The sequence below is a fragment of the Rhineura floridana genome, chromosome 10, assembly GCF_030035675.1.
Source record: "Rhineura floridana isolate rRhiFlo1 chromosome 10, rRhiFlo1.hap2, whole genome shotgun sequence".
In the NCBI taxonomy this organism is placed as follows: Eukaryota; Metazoa; Chordata; class Lepidosauria; order Squamata; family Rhineuridae; genus Rhineura; species Rhineura floridana.
Window position 1 is genome coordinate 29,030,193 of NC_084489.1, and position 21,182 is coordinate 29,051,374.

The 21,182-nt window shown below is 40.7% G+C and overlaps 1 protein-coding gene across 2 annotated transcripts in view; it reads left to right on the forward strand.

Moving 5' to 3' along the window:
* Positions 1 to 21,182, forward strand: part of NEK10 (NIMA related kinase 10) — a 185,989-nt gene that overhangs the window by 7,034 nt on the left and 157,773 nt on the right. Inside the window, exons 3-9 of one of the 2 annotated variants that reach the window (XM_061585967.1) lie at positions 53 to 113; positions 2,855 to 2,988; positions 4,611 to 4,709; positions 14,799 to 14,883; positions 15,737 to 15,778; positions 17,712 to 17,790; positions 18,573 to 18,640. In XM_061585967.1, coding sequence (XP_061441951.1) covers positions 53 to 113; positions 2,855 to 2,988; positions 4,611 to 4,709; positions 14,799 to 14,883; positions 15,737 to 15,778; positions 17,712 to 17,790; positions 18,573 to 18,640 — 568 coding nt within the window. The remainder of the gene's footprint in view (positions 1 to 52; positions 114 to 2,854; positions 2,989 to 4,610; positions 4,710 to 14,798; positions 14,884 to 15,736; positions 15,779 to 17,711; positions 17,791 to 18,572; positions 18,641 to 21,182) is intronic. The other variant, XM_061585968.1, reaches the window with a different exon arrangement.

A 21,182-nucleotide genomic window follows, 5' to 3' on the forward strand; every position in this document is an offset into this window, starting at 1 on the left:
GAAGATACTGTAATGTGATGATAATAAGTGTATAATTTATGTTTTCTCCTAGGGATTACTCTGACCTTAAAAGGCTTCTGGCACTACTAAATGTCCAGTCAAGCAAACAACAGGTATTTTTCAATAGCCATTTTGTAAAGTTGGGCTATAATGGTCAATTTCTTCATCATCATTATTATTGTAATTAATTTGATTTTAGAAATATCCAGTAACTTCATAGTTTCAAGCTCATCGTAAACACGATGTGGTGGGAGGATCTTTTTTTTAAATGGATCAAGCTGAATAAAAGGAACCCAAAGAGCCTGGGTGGTTTTTGATTGTTTGTTTTTTGCACAGTATTTTGCTGCCTCAGGGGGAGGGGGAAGGACACCTTGGTGCTGGTGCAGGGTGGAGAACGGGGGACTGCAGCGAGAGCTAATCAGCTTGCTGCCTGGCTCTTGGGAGAGCAGGGCATATGGGCAGACTGGAAGGAGAACTAACATCCATTGGGTCTCCTGTGGCCTATTTAAGTAGCTCTGCCCCATTCTTTGCAGCTAGTTCAGGTGAAAACGTTTCTGCCCACCTTCCCTGGACTCTATTCTGTTCTTCCCACCCTGTGCTGTGGACGCTGTCAGTTGTTGTTTACCAGAGATGGGATAGAATTTTGCCCCAGGATGATTGACCATTCCTGCATGGTTTTTGCCTTCCTCGTGTCACTGGGTTCCTTTGTTTCATCACTTTAATCTACTGTCACAACTTCATTAGTGGGAATTGACATCAGGCAGAATCTATTTTTGGAAAAATGGGAGGATCTGCCACTTTGGGGATCCCCTTATGGGATGTGGGATGCAGCCACAGTACCCAAAGCCCTAGCTCAGGGGGCAAGATGGGTGAAGGCACCCCTGGTTGGCAAGGGGCTCCCCAACACCAGCTCATGCCTAGGAAGTCACATACTCCCCCCTTCTTCTTATCTCCAATGGAGGGAAGGCCAACTCCCAATGAAGGGTACCCCTCACCAGCTATCAGGGCTGGGAGGGCAGAGGTTCACACAGCAACTAAGCTGTGTGATGATTGGATCCTCCCCTATGCCACGCCAAACCCTCAAGTCACTCAAAAGCTGTGGTCTCGCCCTCAAGTATACTTCATGTCTGGGTCCTCAAATCCATAAGCAGTTGTCAGACTAGCATCTGATTTAGGCCACTGCCCAGATTAGATCAAAATGGCTTTTTAGATGATTGTGTATGTCTGCTAATAAATGTGTGAGAGATGGAATGTGTAAAACAGGAGAAAGGTTGTATGCTGTGAAGGTTTCAGAGTAACCTTTATTCCCCCACCCACCCATTACAGGCTACAGAAAAATAAAATTAGCATCATTGTGGTACATCATGCCAGTAGTAAAAATACTTTTCTAACAAACAACTTATGCTGTGCCAATTAGGGTTGCCAGGTTCATGGCCTAAGACTGATCCTGTATCTTTAGGAAAAGAGAAAGTCAGCCAAGTGCAGGTGTTCTTGCAACCCTGTAATGGGAAAAACCACAAGGTGGAATTCTGGGTCTGGGCCTGGCAACCAAGAGGTCTTATGTATCTTTAAAAGTTGTGCAGGGGGAAGTGAGAATTCCACCTTGTGGTTTTCCCCGTTACAGTGTTGCAAGAACACCTGCACTTGGCTGACTTTCTCTTCTCCTAAAGATACAGGATCAGTCTCAGGCCATGAACCTGGCAACCCTACTGCCAATACATTTCTTTACTCTACATCTCTTTACTCTGGTGCCCTATCATGCAGGGATGGGGAAGCTGTTGCCCTCCAGATGTAGACCATAATCAACTCTTACCATCTCTGGCCACTGGTAGGGTTACCATCATTTTGTCATTTCAAAAAGAGTACATTTGGTTTCAATAAGTGAAAAGTAAGAGTATGCTGTTGCACCATCTCAAAAAGAGTACATGTACTCTTAAAAGAGTATGGTTGGTAACTCTAGCCACTGGCCATGCTGGCAGTGGCTGGGGCTGATGGGAGAATATCTAGATGGCCACAGTTGCACTCCTGAAGAAGCAACTAAATTAAATATGAATATAGTTTAAGGTGAACGAAAACATGTACACTTATATTTGAGAGAGAGATTTATTTCTGGCTTCAAAACTTGGGTCTGAGATTTGAGCCATTACATTTGTGAAAGTCAGCAATTTTTGACAAAATGGTTGAGGAAAACTACTCATGGGTGGATACCCTTTTTCTCCCCCCCCATCTTTTACTCTCTTCTTGCTTGCGTGCACCACTCCAACCATGGGTTGTTACTTCTGCTTGATTTGTAGGAGACAGACAAGGTACAAAGCAACATCCAGAGTGGGCAATGACCTACTTCTCTTCCATTAATGAGCCCACTTTGTTCTGTGCCTATTGTAGAAGTGTTAGAATTTATTTGCCAGGAAAGTTGTTTGAGAAGATCTCTCCTTGGTTTTTGGTCTGCTTTTTTTAAAAAAAAGAGATTGCCTGAGAAATAGAGACACAGGGTTCCTGCTTATTATAGGGCACTCAGCACTGCTGAGTAACCGTTGCTGCTCTCTGTCTCACTTGCACCCAACTGCCATTTTGAGTATGCCTAATGTATTTTCATGCCTTTTTCTCCTCAGTACTCTCCTCCATACTCAAGCTGTATCCCTTTAAGATCTATGCACAGCTATGGAGAAGCAGCAGCCAAGATTCCCAGAGTGGTTTTAAATCTACTATGTATATTGGGTTATTATTTTTAAAAATGATGGCTGTCTCTACCTGTTAAATTGCCTGGGGTCCCAGTAACACCCACTTATATTCCTCTGTCCTGGTTAATTCCTTTAATCGTTTTCCTTGTATTACATCTCCTTTGCATTTGCAGCTGCCGGCCCTTAACTTTGAAAGTGCTAATAACAGCATGACCAAGTCTGAACAATACTCCAGCAATCCTTGTGGAGAGAGATGTAGAGGTCAATGGCAAGAATCAACTGAGGCTGTTGAACTTGAACACTTTAGGTACAGTGTTTTAAAGTAAACCAATATTTATACTATTTGTATGGCTCAAATCCTTCCCCACCACCCCAGTATTTTCTTCCTTTGAGCTTTGTTCGGATGGTCTGCATCATACCTGGATTAAATATTCATAGTGTTTTTAATTGCATTTTATTGCTTTGTTTATTTCTTACATGGTGTTATATTGTATTACAATTTGAATTCTATGCAGTGCAAAATATAAGAAATAAAATAGACAGTTCCAGAGGCCTCTTTGATTGGGCAGTCTTATCTAGGAACACAGTCCCTTCTGGTAGCACAATGGTAGTATCCTGGGGTTCGACTTCATCAGGGAGAGATGCCTTTTTCGTCTCTTCAAGATGAACTCTACTGAACAGTGCACACTTATTATTTATTTATTATTTGATTTATATCCCGCCCTTTCTCCCAGCAGGAGCCCAGGGTGGCAAACAAAAGCGCTAAAAACACATGAAAACATCATAAAAACAGACCTTAAAATACGTTAAAACAACTTTAAAAACATTTTTTTAAAAGCTTTAAAACATCTGTGAAAAAGGGTTAAAAACATATTGTTTTTTAAAAATATATATATTAAAAGCAAATCCAACACAGATGCAGACTGGGATAGGTCTCAACTTAAAAGGCTTGTTGAAAGAGGAAAGTCTTCAAAAGGTGCCAAAAAGATAACAGAGATGGCGCCTGCCTAATATTTAAGGGGAGGGAATTCCACAGAGTAGGTTCCGCCACACTAAAGGTCCGTTTCCTATGTTGTGCAGAACAGACCTCCTGATAAGATGGTATCTGCAGGAGGCCCTCACCTGCAGAGCGCAGTGATCGACTGGGTATATAAGGGATAAGATGGTCTTTCAGGTATCCTGGTCTCAAGCTGTATAGGGCTTTGTACACCAAAACTAGACCTTGAACTTGAACCTTGACTCACTTCACTGCCAGGCTAGTTGACAGTAGACATGAATGGAAGGAAGGTTCCCCTCCATCAACAACTGACTGGAGACAGTTCTTCTGCATTACGCAAGGGAGTGGCTGGCCTGATGTCACCTTTACTTGCTCTGCAGCAGAGGTGGATTGGCACTGTAGGAGCACCTCTATCTACCTGTGGCTGGTCATAGGTCATCTTGAAATCAAAGCATGTTCATATTGTTTGAGTTCAGGTTGGAGGAGCTCAGAGAGGATTGTAGTTCATATTATTATTATTATTATTATTATTATTATTATTATTATTATTATTATTATTATTATTATTATTATTATTACATTTGTATACTGCCCCATAGCCAAAGCTCTCTGTTTAACACACCTGGTATGTTCATGCTAGTGCCCCAAGCAAACTGAAAACAGCAGTGGCAGCTGCAGTGTTCAGGGAAGAGAGAGGGATTTGGTGGTATTTCCCCATGGAGCTGACCAGCGAGCCCATCGCTGAACAGGGCTATGAACCCAGTTTGGGCCTCATTGATTGTAACATAATAATCTTTATGTTAGCATTAAGTCACTTTAGTCAAAATCTGGAAATGTGTTTTCTTCAAAGACAAAAATCTCTAGCATTCCGTCACTGTGAGCTGAAGCATTTGTGCCTTTTCTGTACTGTATTTCCCCTTTTGTCCCTTTAGTATGAATTACAAGAATGAGAGAAATTTTAGCCAACATCCACAGCACAAATTGTTTCAAGATATCTTCACAGCTTTGGTAAAGAACCGGCTTATTTGCAGGTAAGAAACATGAGCTAGGGATTTACCTTGGGAAGAAGTACAAAAGCATCCTGCAGGATTGGAAAAGTGCACATTTGTGTAATTGAGTTTCATTTCTTATTGGTCGGAGACTGCTGCTCTCTCTAAAGATTAGACTTCCGAGGTGCTGGAAGTACTTTTAAAGTCTACTGACTTTCATTATCAGGAATAGTTAGTCAGCATTAGTTTGGGCTATACTAGTCAAAAGCTGACATCTTGTAATTCTTCTACATGGATCTTAGTCTAAAATCAGGAGGAGAGAGGTGGTCTAGTCAGATCTGAGAAGATAACATTTGTGTTGTCATCTTTCTAACGTAGACTTTGAAAATACTTTTAACACTGCTTTTATTTAAAATTGTAATTCCTGATTTGTTGACAACATACTTTTTCATCCCAGCCATACCAAGGACTCCAAGATCATCAGCACAATGCTAACCATGTCTACTCAGAAGTAGGTCCCAATGAGTTCAGTGGGGTTACTTTCAGGCAAATGGGTTTATGGTTGCTGCCTACTGCTGCAGTCCTAACACAACTTACTTAGGAGTAAGCTCCATTGAATTCAACAAGACTTACTTCTTATGAGTAGACATTTTTAGGATTGTGCTGCACAACTTTTAAAGATACAGAAGACCTCTTGGTTGCCAGGCCCAGCCTCCAAGAGGTTTTCTGTATCTTTAAAAGTTGTGCAGGGGGAAGGGATAATTTCACCTTTTGTTTTTTCCCATGACAGTGTTGCAAGAAAACCTGCATTTGGCTGAATTTTCTCTTCTCTTAAAGATACAGAATCATTCTCAGGCCCTGGCAACCCTACATCAGATATTTGTTTTCTGAAAGAGGACAATATATCTAAAAGATAAAGTTTCTCTGTTAGCCATGTATTCAACACCACCTGCAAAGAAAGTGTAGCACTTAACAATCAGTGATATCTTAAGTTATTTTCTATTCACTAATAGGCAAAAAACCCTTGTGGTTTAAGCATGTACCTATAGCCAACAAATATTTCTATCAAACTTTAAAAAGCAGAGAAATTGGGCAGCTATAATGAATGCACCAGGCAGCAGGAGACCTGGCCTCCTCTCTGAGATATTGTATTGCCATACAAATTTGTAAAAATACAAAGACAATTTGGGTTGGTCCAATCCACTTCCTGTGTAGCTTGGAAGAATTTTGTAATGTGCGTCTGAGCATATGGTGAGTGGTGGCAACACCTGCAATCAGGACTGCATCTACAAAGATGGAGAATTACATTTTTTGTATGTTAGTGTTCTTCTTACTTTGCTTATTTCCTGTGTTACTACTGTTCCTACAGAAAATGTAATTTAGAAAATTATATTTCATTCATATTCATCCTAGAAATCTGTGTAATATGTATTTTTATTTTTTCAAAATCTTTTTATTGGCCATATGATGGTGAAGACAGCCTTTTGTGTTTCAAACTGGAGGATATATTCTGTTTCTATTTTGGGTATATTAACAGTTGAATCTGAAACTGCAGCTTTGATGTAAAATCAGACTGATTACAATATGTTGCTACTTAAGGAATGAATCTAGCCTTCGGAAAAAAACAAACTTAGCCTACCCAAGATGCATATGTTCAGCCTGCCATACTTAAACTATTCCACTTAAGGAATGGTGGGCATGGTCAATTAAAAACATAGAGCACACCTAGAAATTTGCTAGAATATATTTCATCTCCCACTGTTTTTTCTTGTGCAAACTGAGACCCTCCTCATTCCCACTGGAGACTATTCTGCAGAATAGTCAGTGCCATTATTCCACAATTGTTTTTGGAGGGTTTTTTTAGTGTAAATTATGCAGAGTGTTGTTGTACTTCACATATTCACAGAAACAGAAGCAAAAGAAAATGATTTACCATAGGAAAAGATGTTAAAATTGCAAGAGGGGGAGGGAGAGGTGGAAGGGAAAGGGAGGAAGGGAGGGTAGAGGGAATGGGAAGGAGGAGGAAGGAAGGAAAAGGGGTGATGGAAGGGAGAGGGGAGGATGGGAGAGGGGAAGGAGGAAGGGGAGGGCAGCTTTGATTATTTCCATGCTTATTGAGTTCACTGGGATTTACTCCCATGCAACCATGCTTAGGAAATGTCAAACTGACCATGGGGGAGAAGATAAGGGGCCAGGGGGGAAGACTGGAGTCGAGAGAGGAGGAAGGGAGTAGGAAAGGAGGGGAAAGGGAGAGGGGAGGGGATAAGAGGGTGGGGGAGGGCAGGTTTTTTATAATATATATTTTATTAAGTTTTAAGAATAAGGAAAATGAACAGGAAAGTACCTAACTTACTTTCCCTCCCTCCCATTCTCTCTGACCATAATGGGAGGGCAGGTTTGATTATTTGAATGCTTATTGAGTTCAGTGGGATTTACTCCTGAGCAATTATGCTTAGGATATGTGAAACTGATATGAGGGAGGAGCGGGGAGGGGGAGGGAGAGGAGGAGGGAAGGGTATGAGTAGGGAGGAAGGTGGAGGGGAGAGGGGGTAGGGGAGGAGACGAGAAGAGATTGGGTGGCCCGGGATTGAGCACTGGGAAAGCCCCTTTCCTTTCCAAAAGGAAAACATTATTAATATATCATTATTTTTTGGAATTTCCTCCACCTTTTTATTGTACAGCAGACACGTGTAGTCTCCCACCCTAATTTAAACCAAAGCTGTCCCTGGCCACATCCACATCCACACATTTATTCCATTTTAAACAGTTGTAGCTTCCCACAAAGAATCCTGGGAAGTGTAGTTTGTGAAGTGTGCTGAGAGTTGTTTAGGAGACCGTTATTCCCCTCACAGAGCTCCAATTTCCAGAATTCTCTGGGAAGAGGGGCTGACTGTTCAACCACTCTGGCCATTAGAGCTCTGTCAGGAGAATAGGAGTCTCCTGATTAGCCAAGCCAAACAGCAGTAGTCTAGCTTTTAGTACACTGACAGTTCGTTCTTACTGAGCGTGTCTGCGCTTATCATTGATTCCCATGTTAATTTTCTTAAATTAATTATAAATCAGCCATGCATTTTTTTAACCTTTAAACTGCAGAAGATGAAGTATGGGGCAAGGTCAGTAATAAGATTACAGGTACTCCGTGAACATGGCTGATTTTTAATTAATTTCAACACATTATGAGACCACTGATAGAAAAAAGTCCAACAGGGGTCTGGATTTTTTACTCTTGTTTTGGACTTTGAACTGACAATTCTGTCAGAGTGTTTTGTGTATTGCTATGAGAAGGTTGTTAAGCAAGCATTTCTGAGTTCAGGTCTAAAAGTTTTGTAAGATTTTGTTTTGAAATGAGCTTATGGGAAGCAGCAGAATGGCATAGGGGATATTTTCAATTTAACATGACAGAATGCAATAACTCCGTGCTGGCTATAGTATACAGCCACTTTTCTGGCTGTATAAAGTTCTATATCCTTTTGAGGGGGTGGGATTGGTATCATTAATATGATTGCCCATATGCATATGGATGAGGTTGATCACGCTGCTGTCTTAAAAGCTGTGTGACGCTTGGAACCTAAAAAGTTGCATGGAAAGTACTTGCCCTTTTAAATAATTAGAACTGCTGTTGCTTAAAGCTCCTGCCAGTGCACCCGGATCAATGCCTATGGCTCTTGAAAGAGAGGTTGCTCCTGTTTGAATAGGAGCAAGTAGTTAAACTCTTGCCTGATTGTCCCTTCCTTCCTGTCTTCCTAGCCTAATTTGTATATGTACATTAATGGGATCCAGAGGACAGACTTGGCCAGTCTCTTTCCCTCATGCCCTCACCTTGACGTATAATCTTTTTTGTTTTTAGTTATTATTTATTTAAATAGTTGTAAACCACATTTTGTAAAAAAAAGTATAACAAGGTGATGTACAACATAAAACAATAGTATAATAAAACTCAATAAAAACATCACTAGTGTGTCAATAAACTGGTTGGTAAAAAAAAATTCAGGTTCCAAAGCCCTGTCTAAACAGTGCAGATTTTTAAAAAACATCTACAAGAAAGTAGTGATGACTGCTGCAGGACTTCTGTTAGCAAGCAGTTCCATGGGACAGGGCATACTGGCTGCGACAATGGACTGGATGAGGGCTAATAAACTGAGGCTCAATCCAGACAAGACTGAGATGCTGCTAGTGGGTGGCTCTTCTGACCAGATGGTGGATGTCCAATCTGTCCTGGATGGGGTTGCACTCCCCCTGAAGGAGCAGGTCTGTAGCTTGGGGGTTCTCCTAGAACTATCTCTGTCACTTGAGGCTCACGTAGCCTCGGTGGCACGGAGTGCTTTCTACCAACCTCGGTTGGTGGCCCAGCTACCCCCCTATCTAGACAGGGATAACCTCGCTTCAGTTGTCCATGCTCTGGTAACCTCCAAGCTAGATTACTGTAATGCACTCTACGTGGGGCTGCCTTTGAAGATGGTTCAGAAACTGCAGCTTGTGCAAAATGCAGCGGCCAGATTGGTAACAGGGACCAGACGGTCTGAACATATAAAACCGATTTTGGCCCACTTGTATTGGCTGCCTGTATGTTTCTGAGCTCAATTCAAGGTGCTGGTTTTAACCTATAAAGCCTTACACGGCTTGGGACCACAATACCTGATGGAACTCCTCTCCTGATATGAACCCACCCGTACTTGTGACAATACCCCTCAAGAGGTTTAGTAAGTGTAATTTTTGCTGCAATTGCGAGATAAAACTCTTTGATTTTGGTAAATTGGAAAGCACCAGCTTTTTGCTGTTTAAGATCAAATTCCAATGCTTAGCATTATAATGCTTATTCCTGTCTGTGGATTTTGCTGGAGAAGGGATCAGTTCTAGAGTAGTGTTCTTAAAATTGTCACCCAAAGGTTGAGATGGCGAAATTTCTGAGGGATTCACCGTAGTTCGATTCGAGTCCCAGGAAGCCTCAGTTTCGGTAGTCCCAACCTTTTCAGGCGGGATTGCACCAATGTTAGGCAACACACCAGCTGCTGGTCTCGCATTGAGATGCCTGAACAATTTTCCGTATTGCATTTTCTTGTACTTTACAATCTTGGGGTTCTTGATATTTTTGCATTTCTTTCCTCCTATGTTTTTACTTTTTCTGCAATTCTTACTTTTCTTTGCCAATAATTTGGGGTTGCTCGACTTGGTCCCCCTGTTACAAACTGTTGCAGCCTCTTTTGTTTTAGTCTTCTTATTACTTTGTGAGTCTGGATTCATTTTAGTCAATTCCAGTAAAGTTTGCATGGAGATTTCAGCTAACGTTGTTAACAAGGTGTTACTCCTATCCAAAAATACTTTAATATATTCTAATTCCCTCGTGATGGGGAGTAGCCACCCATGGAATGAAGAATCATCACGGAGGGATGGCTTTAGCTGGCTTATGTTCTCCAAAATGGATTCATCAAGCTTAAACAACGCTGCGCTTGCTTGGTGCGCTTGCTGCCCTATTGATTCAGAAAGCGGAGACCCAGGGGGCTCTGTCATTGTATCATTCGTTAGACTGGGAAGTGAGCATAGACTAGAATCCTCTGCTTGAAATAACTCACAAGCCAGGCTGGGGGTGTTATCCGTCTCCTTTAACTCTAATACCCTGAGCCCCCTATCCAGCGTCCAGTTGTGGCTTACATGTTAGTCCTCCTCCTTGTTCTTTTCAGATGACTTCTCTTTGAAGAACTGTGTGATCTTCATCTGAGTATTTATCCTCAGCAATGAACTGTTCTGAGGGAGGGGAGAAATTCCCAGGGCTTTATACCCTGTTCGAGTGAGAACCATGTTCTATGTTTTTAAATAGTTAGTTTCAAGTAATTATTTAAGCCGAGTTAGAGAGGCGGCAATTAGCTTCTCTTGAAGTGCCGAAAACTGTCTTATCTCTTGTCTCTTGTTTCCCTTTCTTATCCAATATCCTTAACTGTGTACTGCCCTTATCCGTGTTCCGCCCTCCACTTTGCAGTTTTCTCTCCTTATTCGCCCGGGAGAGTTCATAAAACAAATGACTGTAGATACAGTTGCTTGAGGCACAAAGACAGTTGCTAATTAAAAAGACTAAAAAGGATTAAAATGATTCTGGGGGAATAAAATGAACTTATCAGGGAAGGAGCGTAGTCAAAACGCTGTCAGCGCCATCTTGAGTCCTGCCGGAAGTCCAACCCACCTGTACACTACGCTCAACATCCAAGGCCCTCCTCCGGGTGCCTACTCGGAGGGAAGCTGGGAGTCTGGCAACAAGGGAGAGGGCCTTCTCAGTGGTGGCCCCCAAATTATGGAATGATCTCCCTGACAAGGTGCCCCTGGCACCCACACTGTTATCTTTTCGGCGCCAGGTCAAGGCTTTCCTCTTCTCCCAGGCGTTTTAGCATGTGTTTTAAATTGTGTTTTAAATTGTTTTTAAAAGATGTGTTTTTAAATTTGTATATTTGTTTTTAATGTTTTTAGTTATTGTAAACCGCCCAGAGAGCTTATATATATAAAAATAATTATTTGATCCCTGGTGAAAGCCAACCGATCCTCAGGGGTATGGGGGACCACCAAAAGTGTGCCATCAAAGATCTAGGTGATGAAGGTGGGGCATCAGGCAGTCCATAACATTCTTAGGGCCCTATTTTTTCAGGACTTTTTGAATCAACACAAGAACCTTGAAACTGCCCTGGTAGCAAATTGGCAACCATGTTGACAAACATATAAGCTATATTCTCACCCTGCAGATGATTAAATATTTTGCTTCATGGGCCCATCCATTAAGGTTTGTGAAATGTTCCTCTGGGCCATCTGGTATTCTTGTTTCCTTTTTTCTGCCACCAGATCCAGCACAAGAATGAGTTCTAAGACAGCCGTTTGTGTATGTTACATCTAAAATGTATTTGGGGAATATGCAAGCTCTTTTGTTTTGAATAATGAAAAGGGCCCCCAGAGATAGATCTGTGAAGTTCTACTCTAGAAAATTCCTCAGAGATTTTTTTACCCAACTGAGATTGTGTATCAGAAATGCCACATTGTGAAAACCCATGGGTTCTCCTTCAAAGAAATGCCCTTGAAATTTAAGGTGTGAAGAATTTTTATCACAAATTGCGTTACTTTCCCCTCATTATACAAAATGGCTCGAAGACATGCCACCTTAGTGTGTGACTAATCCTGTGTCAATTTGTCTGCAGACTTGAACTTCACAGGTTACAAAAATGTAGCTTTAAAATAAAAATTCTGAATTGAATACAAATGCATTAAACCTTACCTCTACAGACACTGATTTCAGTGGTGTGTATCCAACTAAGTCACACTCAGAGTAGACTCACTGAAACCTATGGACTTCAATACTTGGAGTACATTGATTTTAGTGGGTCATCTTTGAGTATGACTTAGCTGAAGACAACCCAGTGCCTTTATTACACACACAGTGTGAGGATTCAAAGAACTATGAAAGTAGTTCTATGAACAAAAGAGGTGTGAAGCTTGATTAAATGGCAACATCTCCCCACAGGGCCAGAAAGCTTATGAAACTCGGATGGTTTTTAAAAATAATCTGTGATGTGGTGGCAAAAAGGGGGTTCAAAGAAAAAAGCGAAAAAAGCTGCTGAGTTTGCACAAGATCTTTCCATGGGGTTAATTAGCTCTTTAATTCTGGCCATTAAATTAAAGGCCACTTTTCTATGTAAAGAAAGAACCCTGGAGGAGGATTGTGGTGTTGTTTTTCAGGTCTGCCTTTATAAACATAATACAATAGGTCATGTCCCATATTTATTATTCTGTGTTTGATACTGACCATGACATCATAAGAAGAGTCTTGCTGGATCACAGCAAAGTCAAGTATGAAATTTTGTACAGCGGGAAGCCCACAAGCATGTCATGAGAGCAGTGGCTTTCTACCACTGAAGCCTTCTAGCAACTGGCATTCAGAGGCATACTGCCCATTTAGCTATCATGACTAGTGGTGAGTCCTTTAAACAAGGGTGAAGGGCATAACCATATCATGTGGCAGTGAATTCTATAAATTAAATTACGCATTGAGTGAAAAAGTATGTTTTGGTCTGTCCTGAGTCAGTGTAATGTAGTGGTTAGAGTGTTGGACTATGACCTGGGAGATCAGGGTTCAAAACCCCATACAGCCATGAAGCTCACTGGGTGACCTTGGGCCAGTCAGCCTCAGAGGAAGGCAATGGTAAAACCCGCTCTGAATACTGCTTACCATGAAATCCCTATTCATAGGGTCGCCATAAGTCGGGATCGACTTGAAGGCAGTCCATTTCATTTTTGAGACTGCTGCCAATCGTTTTCACTGGTAGTCCTGAGATAGTGTTGTGATGTGAAAAATCACTCTCTACATTTTCTTTACATCATATATAATAAGGTGGCCACTCTCACCCCACCCCATCCCACTGCCACCCCACACAAAGAGCACACACATATTCACACGCATATTTGCATGCATACACGCCTGTAAGCAAGGAGTTATATTTCTTGAGCTTGCAGCTGGGGAGGGGAGTGCTAGTGCCCTGCAACAATTAATGTCTTTAAAAAAAACCTTCTATAGGAACCAATAGAATGTACTATTTATTTTTTAAATTCATTTCACTCTTTGGCTAATAAAAGCTCCCAGAGTGGCTTTCAGATCAAATAATGATAATTTTTGTCCTCAGGCTTAAGTCTAAAATGTAAATGTGCTGCCTTGAAGTCGATTCCAACTTATGGCGACCCTATGAATAGGGTTTTCATGAGGCTGAGAGGCAGTGACTGGCCCAAGGTCACCCAGTGAGCTTCATGGCTATGTAGGGATTCGAACCCTGGTCTCCCAGGTCGTAATCCAACACCTTAACCAAGACAGCACAAAAGGAAAAGGGATTGGGAGGGAACAAAAAGCAAACACTATTTCCTAGTTACAGTCATCTTGTAGTGACCAGCTGGGATGGGGAAATTTCAAAGAGAGGAGGAGTCAAAGGTTGTTGATTTTTCAGCAAAACAGATGGACAGGATCTGCAGTCCCGTTTCTCTCCATCTCCTACAGCCTGATGGGATGAAGGCTTTTTTCCAAACCAGATCATGGTGCAGTAGGAATGTTTTTAGTGGGCGGGGGGGGCACAGTACATGGGCAGGGGAGGGTTAACCCTTTGTTAATCTTAAAATTCAGAGGAAAATGTCAGTAGTTCCTTACTAAAGAATGGATGTTAGCATACGTGTGTTCACATGTGTGCGTGCACACTCTCTGCATATTATATTGTTATATTATTAACTGATTTAAACCTTTCTGCCTAGGTGACTGAAATCAATCCACTGTAGAATGAAGTCCTGCTATTTGCAGGGAGGCAACTGGTGGGAACTTGGAAAAGAGCCATTGGGCCTGAAATATAAATAGATTCCTCCAAACAGAGGTGCCTCCAAACAACTCAGATCTTGGGAACCTACTTGCTTCCATTGGAGCACAGCATTTATTTTTATCATATTATTTTTAGCTTTTGGCATGATTCCCAGCATGGAACTGACCTGCTGTGCTAATCAACCATATCTGTTTCGGGTGTGTATGTGTGTGTCTGTGAGAGAGGTGGAAATATACACAAATTGCATGTGTTGTATGTGTGTAGGTATGTATCAATATTTACCTGCAGAAAAGAATAAAGTAGTTTATTATTTTTGGCAGTCTAAAAATACATTACTGGAAATTTTCATCTGAATATTCATACAATTGGCAAGTTAGTACACAGCCTTCTTTTGCTTTCAGTTTAGTTGGTGTGAAATCTCAAAGTGTGATGTTGAAACTGGGATACCCTCTTTTGCAGTTAGTGGAGCGACACTTTACTACAGTGATGGAGAACTTTTGGCCCTCCAAATGGCCAGGGATGATGGAAGTTGTAGTTCAGCAACATCTGGAGGGCCAAAAGTTCCCCACTCCTGCTTTAAAGATTAGTCTAAAGTCCATGAATTTGAATGTGCTAGAGTCATACTAAAATAGTTGAGGTTTAAGTGGCTAATTATGATTTCATCAAAATGTCATATCTTGCCTGCCCATTATCTGAATATTGAAACTTTAAAAAAAATCAAAGTAGTGTTTGCTTGGTGAAGCTGCTTGATTGGAATCAATGTGCACTGAGTTATTAATGCATTCTTTTTATCTGTTTGTTGCAGGGAATGGGCTAGCCGAGCTTCATCTGTCCACTTTCTGAGAGTTTTAACCTGTATAAGGTTATTAATGAGAGATCCTTGCTATCAGGTTAGTTTAAGCCTGTGGATACCCCCTTGAAACAAAATAGGAACATAACACCATTTGCAAAAGTGGACCTGTAGCTGGCTGTTTAGATATTAAACTGCTGCAGTTGAGTAGAATTAATCCAGCTGATGTTATACTAACAACTTTGCATACATTGTTGGTCAAATCTAGTTAGTAACCCCCTAGTTTAGGACCCCTTCAGATTGTGTGGGTATCTTGCTACAAGTCATTGATGCAATAATAGTGCAGTAGTGGTGGATTTATACTTGATTGTCCACACATCATTCCAGTTTATTGGTTGTTCTTTGATACTTCCCCAATGTTATTGCATTATTGCCATCTGGAGGGGCACTTTTGCACTACAGCACAACAAAAGCAGGACAAGAATAAACCAGAACATATATGGAATAAAAAGTTGCAAGATTTCAGTAGGACGTTATAGGACATGCAGTGATTCAAAACAAAGCAGTATGACCACCCCAAAACATTTGCAAATGCAAACAGTATTGAAAGCAGAATTGCATATAACTACCCTGATACCATCATGAGTACAGATATCATATATGCACAATAAAAAGGACATCTGGAGGGGCCATTAATTATTGACTTACATGTCTGCTAGTTGATTTCCTGAGATTTTGCAATCCTAAGCATACCTTCAGACATATTGAATTCAGTGGGCTTTAACTTTAAGATTGGTATGGTTAGGGTTGGTCCAAATCTGTTATTTAACTTGAGGTAGCTGGATCTTTTCAAAACTGCTGAATCTAGGAAGGAGTGCAGTTGAGGATGGTAGGCTGCCAGCAATCTTTTTGAAGCTGATGTACTTGTTGCTTTTTCCTCCCCTCTTGTATAGGAAGTTCTCCACAACCTGGGTGGGATTGACAGCTTAGCACAGGTAAAGTTCTCTGTCTTGCACAGAGTGTTTTGTTACACATTAACTTTAGTTAGGGAAAGACAAGAATTGAAGTTAGTGTAAAACAGCTTTCTCTATTTGTAGGGCAAACGATATGATCCTATGTAAACACATGATATTTTCCATTTCCTAGGGACCATAAAACAATGTTAGTTGCAGCTCAACTGAACTGTAACAGTGACAGTCCTGTGTAATTTGATTAAACTCTAAGTGGCTTGCTTGAGTGAAAAGGGCATATGCCTTGGTGAAAGATCAGAACTCTAACCTGCTCAGTAGGGCCATCTGGCTTGTACAATTGGACTTCTGTTGGCTAAAACTAATATGTGTTCTGAGTATAGTCCACTAGATGCCTTTAACACAGTCTTGCTTCAGTGGTGCTTGTGTGTTTCATTAAATAGATAAAATTTGCATGCTTATTTTTATATATTTTGTTCATGTGAATATCTGTGCCATATACATAGGTCACAAAAGGGTATTGAGGTCAACTAAAACATCACAGTGAGCAAGCATTTGACTTATCAGAGCCCAGCAGCAATTTTTTCCTCTCTCCTTTTGATTTTTATTTTATTTCTCCCATATCCAGCCTAAAGAAGAGTTCTGGTGAATTTGAAAGCTTGCTCACTACTTTGTGACATTTTAGTTGGTCCCATGAAAAACATTATCTTACTATTATCTTTGGTCTTTTTCTAATGGAGCAGTATGGCTAACTACAATTTTAATGTGCACAGGCTGAGAGGAAGCTGCTAATTATAGTGTTTTATGACTTGTTTGCTGCTCTGGGCTCCTTCTCGGAAAAAAAGCAGGATATAAATTGAATAAGAACTACTGCAACAACACTGGAACTGGTAATAATTCTGTAGCCTGTATACACAATTAGGGAAATTACTACTACTACTACTGCCACCACCACCACCACTATCATGTGATCATGTGGTTATGTGTTGGTGAAGTGACATGGAGTAGTTTCTATTAGGAGGTTTTTCTTTCCAGCCCATAGTAGAATGCCTGGCCTTTAGGATAACAACAGCTATGACAGAAGAATCTTGTAGCCATCCTCAATCTGCATGTTCATGGCCCTTCAGATGTTATTGTTTGTTATGTTTTACTCTGCTTTTCTGTAAATCACCAAAGCAGTGTACAATCAATCAAAAAAACAATGAAAACAACATCAGAAAAAATCATAAAGCATCATTTTTTTAAAAAATAATTAATTATAATTGCAAATGGCAACACTAAAAACATTAAAACATTAAAAAATATGGAAGGTCATATTAAAAAGATGCATCTTGAAATCTTTTCAATAAGCAGAGAAGTTATTAGACTACAACTTTCATCACGGCTGACCGTTGGCCATGCCGACTGCAGCTGATAGAAGTAAGAGTCCAGCAGCATTTGGAGGGCTACAGGTTCGCCACCCCTGGTCTACACTGAATGGCAGCAGAATTTCACACAGGCGTATTTTCCCCATGGTGTCAGGAATGGAGTCTGGGATCTCTTACAGGTGAAGCATGTATTCAACTGCTGAGTTGCCATCCTCCCACCACTGAGTGCCATGTGACCAAGAAACCATACTATGCTGGACCCTACATCTTATTGCACGAAAAAACCCTCTTATAGTAACTTCATTGTGTTTACATATTTTTATTTTATTTTTTGTAATAGCTGTCTGCCGTAAGTTGTACTACAAGTGTGCCATCTACTGGCCACACAGATGCACTTTATTTTAAAATGTTTTTTTAAAGTTTTGTTTTAATATATGTTAAAGTCTGTTTTTATGATGTTTTAGAGTGTCTTTAGTGTTTTTGTCTGCTACCCTGTGCTCCTACTGGGAGGAAAGGGGGCACAGACAGACAGACAGATCCAGTGTAATAACTTTCCAATATAATAATGTTTTACAATGTTTTCTCACCTGCAGTATATGGAAAGAGTAGCAAACGACTATCTTTGCTATGGAGAAGACAACCATAATATAGACAAATTGGTCAACATGACGTGTAAGTGTTGATTCACACACATCCTGATTATATCTCATATATGATTAACATTAATGTTTATATAAACAATACTAGAAGTGCTTGTCAAAATGTTCCAAAGTTGTGGTACTGAGCAGTTGCTCTCACACTAGAAGTAACCACAAATAAGCAGATCTAAAGCTAGGCTACAGCTCTTGTTTTGATATGTTTGTAATGTTTAATTTCAAGGTATCTCCAATTATTTTGCAGTGTAAATGTTTTTGTCATAACACAATCTACTAACTTCTAAACAGCGTAGCGGCAAATTCAGAAGTTCAGGGTCCCTTCATGATAGTCACAGCCATGCCCCCTCACAACCATGCCCACTTTCCACTTTCATTTGTTTCCCATGCTCTCCCAGTTGTCTTCCAAGCCCATGTTCCACTACAACAGATGCCCCTAGGAGTCAATCAGCATGAAAGGTGAGGCTGTGTGTTAGCTACTGAGAGGAGTTTTCTTCGTGTCTGATGCAGCTCCTTTCACTCATTGGCTCCAATCAGCACGAAAGGACAAGAATTCTTATCAATGGCTGACATGCTCTCTTTTCATGCTGATTGGCTTATTCATAGGGACCTGGGTGAGACCGTGCTCCCAAAAAAGTAACAAGTCTATGACCCGACCCGACCCAACCCAACCCAACCCAACCCTGGACGACTACACCTCTGCTTATAAACACAAGTTGCTGTTTTGGAGCTGTGCTCTTTCCACCTTCCATGTAAGAAGCTGTGAGGGATGTGATTGATTCAGCCTTCTTCACTCAACAGATATTTTTCAAAAGCTATCAGCTGTTAAAGATCAAAGAGAATGGGTAACAGCCAGTGGAGCACATAAAGTAAGTGTACTATTATTTGTAATTAATGAGCTTTTTTGATGGCTGTTTTGTGTTTTTAAAATTGTTTTTAAAATAGCAACCGAAATTACCTCCCATCTGATTATTGCTATACAATTTTAAATTATCAGGGCTAAAAGTGGTGAATCAATTAATTGCTGACCAAGAGAGGATTGGTCCATATCCAAGAATTTATTGCCAGGCCATAGGCCATCACAACATACATATATAATAACAAAGTATAAAATCATGTAAAACCAATTAAAACAAAAGTTAAAAGGAGGAAAGAAAAACATTCAGTGAGAGAGCCTATACAAGATTTAAAAGCTTTAGTCAATATAACTATAATAAAACTAAATATACGTTCTTCGATAGAGCCTATATAAGATTTAAAAACCTTGGTCAATAATATATTTAGCCCTCATTTTTTGAGCCGCGAGGGCAAAGTGAGCCACCCTGTAAGTAACCCTATAGTCCATATCGGACAAAAGATAAAAAATAGTTTGGGATGCCCGGTCAGGCCCTTGGAAATTGGGAAGGGGATTAAGAAACTGGGATCTTGGTTGAGCATAAATGGGGCAATCCAATATGTAATGTAAGAGATCTTCCACCTTTTGGGAGCAGCATACACATTTCCTCTGATCTCTCGGAATCTGAAGATAACGGCCAAACATAAAGGCATTTGGCATCGTCTGAAATCTCAGAGTTGTGAAGACATGTCGTAAATGGACCGGAAGGGGGAGTAAGAGATAATTTGCAATGGAGTAGTCTTTTTTATATACCCCAAACCATGACGAAAAGTTGGAATTCAAAATTGTCAGGTTATCCATCCATATACAGTGGTTTTATATCTGTTTACGAAGTTCAGACTTATCTAGTAGTAAATTTGACTGATTAGAGATATGATAATGGAGCTGAATCGCTCGAAGTTTTGAGCTCCAAAACCTATCCTTAACAGCAATTTCATGGCACGCCTTGACTAGTATCCTAGAAGTTGCGTTAGTTAGGGAGGACCAGTATATCAGCAGAGTTTCATGTATACGGGCGCTAACAGGGAGTAAGCCCACTTCTGCTCTCATCAATGCTGAAGGAGTGCCAGGAGGTAAACTCAAGAGCCGTCTTAAAAAGTTATTTTGGACCGCTTCTAATGTGGAGAAAAGAGGGATCGACCAACCCCAAATGGCAGCCCCATATGTAATCTGTGAAAGAACTTTATTCTGGAATATTTTTAGGGCGGGAGCAATCAGGTGACCCCCCTCAGTTCTATAAAATCTAAGAATCATCCCAAGGGATTTTAAAGCTGTAAGTTTAATGGCTGCAATATGTTCTTTCCAAGAGAGAGAATCTTGGAATAAAATCCCTAAATACTTAAACGAGCGACACTGGGCTATTGGATGTTCTCCTATGGCCCATCTATGTTTAATAGATCTTTTCCCGAAGACCATTGTCTTTGTTTTATGGTAATTGATCTGTAATTATTCTTTTTTACAGAAATCGTCCAGCTTGGACAAAAGCCTCCTTAGGCCTATGGGAGTAAGAGACATGAGAATCATGTCATCCGCATATAATAGGATTGAGAGTTTTCTCCCACCTATTGAAGGTGGAAAAAATTTTGGTCCCATCAGTTCAACAACTATGTCATTTAGATACAGATTAAATAAAGCCGGAGCCAAAGGGCAACCCTGCTTTACACCCTTATTTGCCATAATTGGATCCGACAAATTGTTACCCATTCTAATTCGAAGGAAATTATCAGAGTAGATTTCTCTGATTAGGTGTAATAGACGTTTGTCTATATTGGTGTTAGCGAGCTTGGCCCATAGACGGTCTCTGTCGATAGAGTCAAAAGCTGCCGCCAGATCAATAAAGGCAGCATAAAGATGTTTTGTGGGGCCTATCATTGACTGCCTAGCTATAAAATGTAGAGTAGCGCAATGATCGATAGTGCTCTGCCCTTTCCGAAAACCCGCTTGTTCTGGGTGAATGAGTAGGTTGTCCACTTCCCACTCCTCTAACTTGAGCAGGAGAAATTTGCTATATAATTTGGCACCTACGTTAAGTAAATTAATGGGCCGATAATTATTAGGATCTTGTCTCTCTCCTTTTTTAAAAATGAGGATGACAGTGCTTTGTTTCCATCCCTCGGGCATAATGCCTGTTTCATTAATCTGAGTAAACAGATTAGCCAGAATGGGGGCCCACCAATCTGGAAAGTTGATAAAAAGTTCAGCTGGGATCATATCACCCCCTGGCGCCTTACCCCTTTTTAACGAGGAGATGAGGGACTTAATTTGGTTTTTTGTAACCGGGGGCCAGGGGGGCAAATCTAACTCTTTAATAGGCTGAAGCACAGAACTTATAGATGGGGCTGCATAAAGTTTAGAGAAGTGTTCATACCATATCCTGGCAGAAATTTGGTTGTTAATAGGGTACCTGTTCGCACCCGTACCACCAGCAACCAAATCCCAAAATAATCGTTCATTACCCTCATGTAGCACTTGACTGAGTTGTTCCCATTGAGCTCTCGCAAACCTGTCCTTTTTTT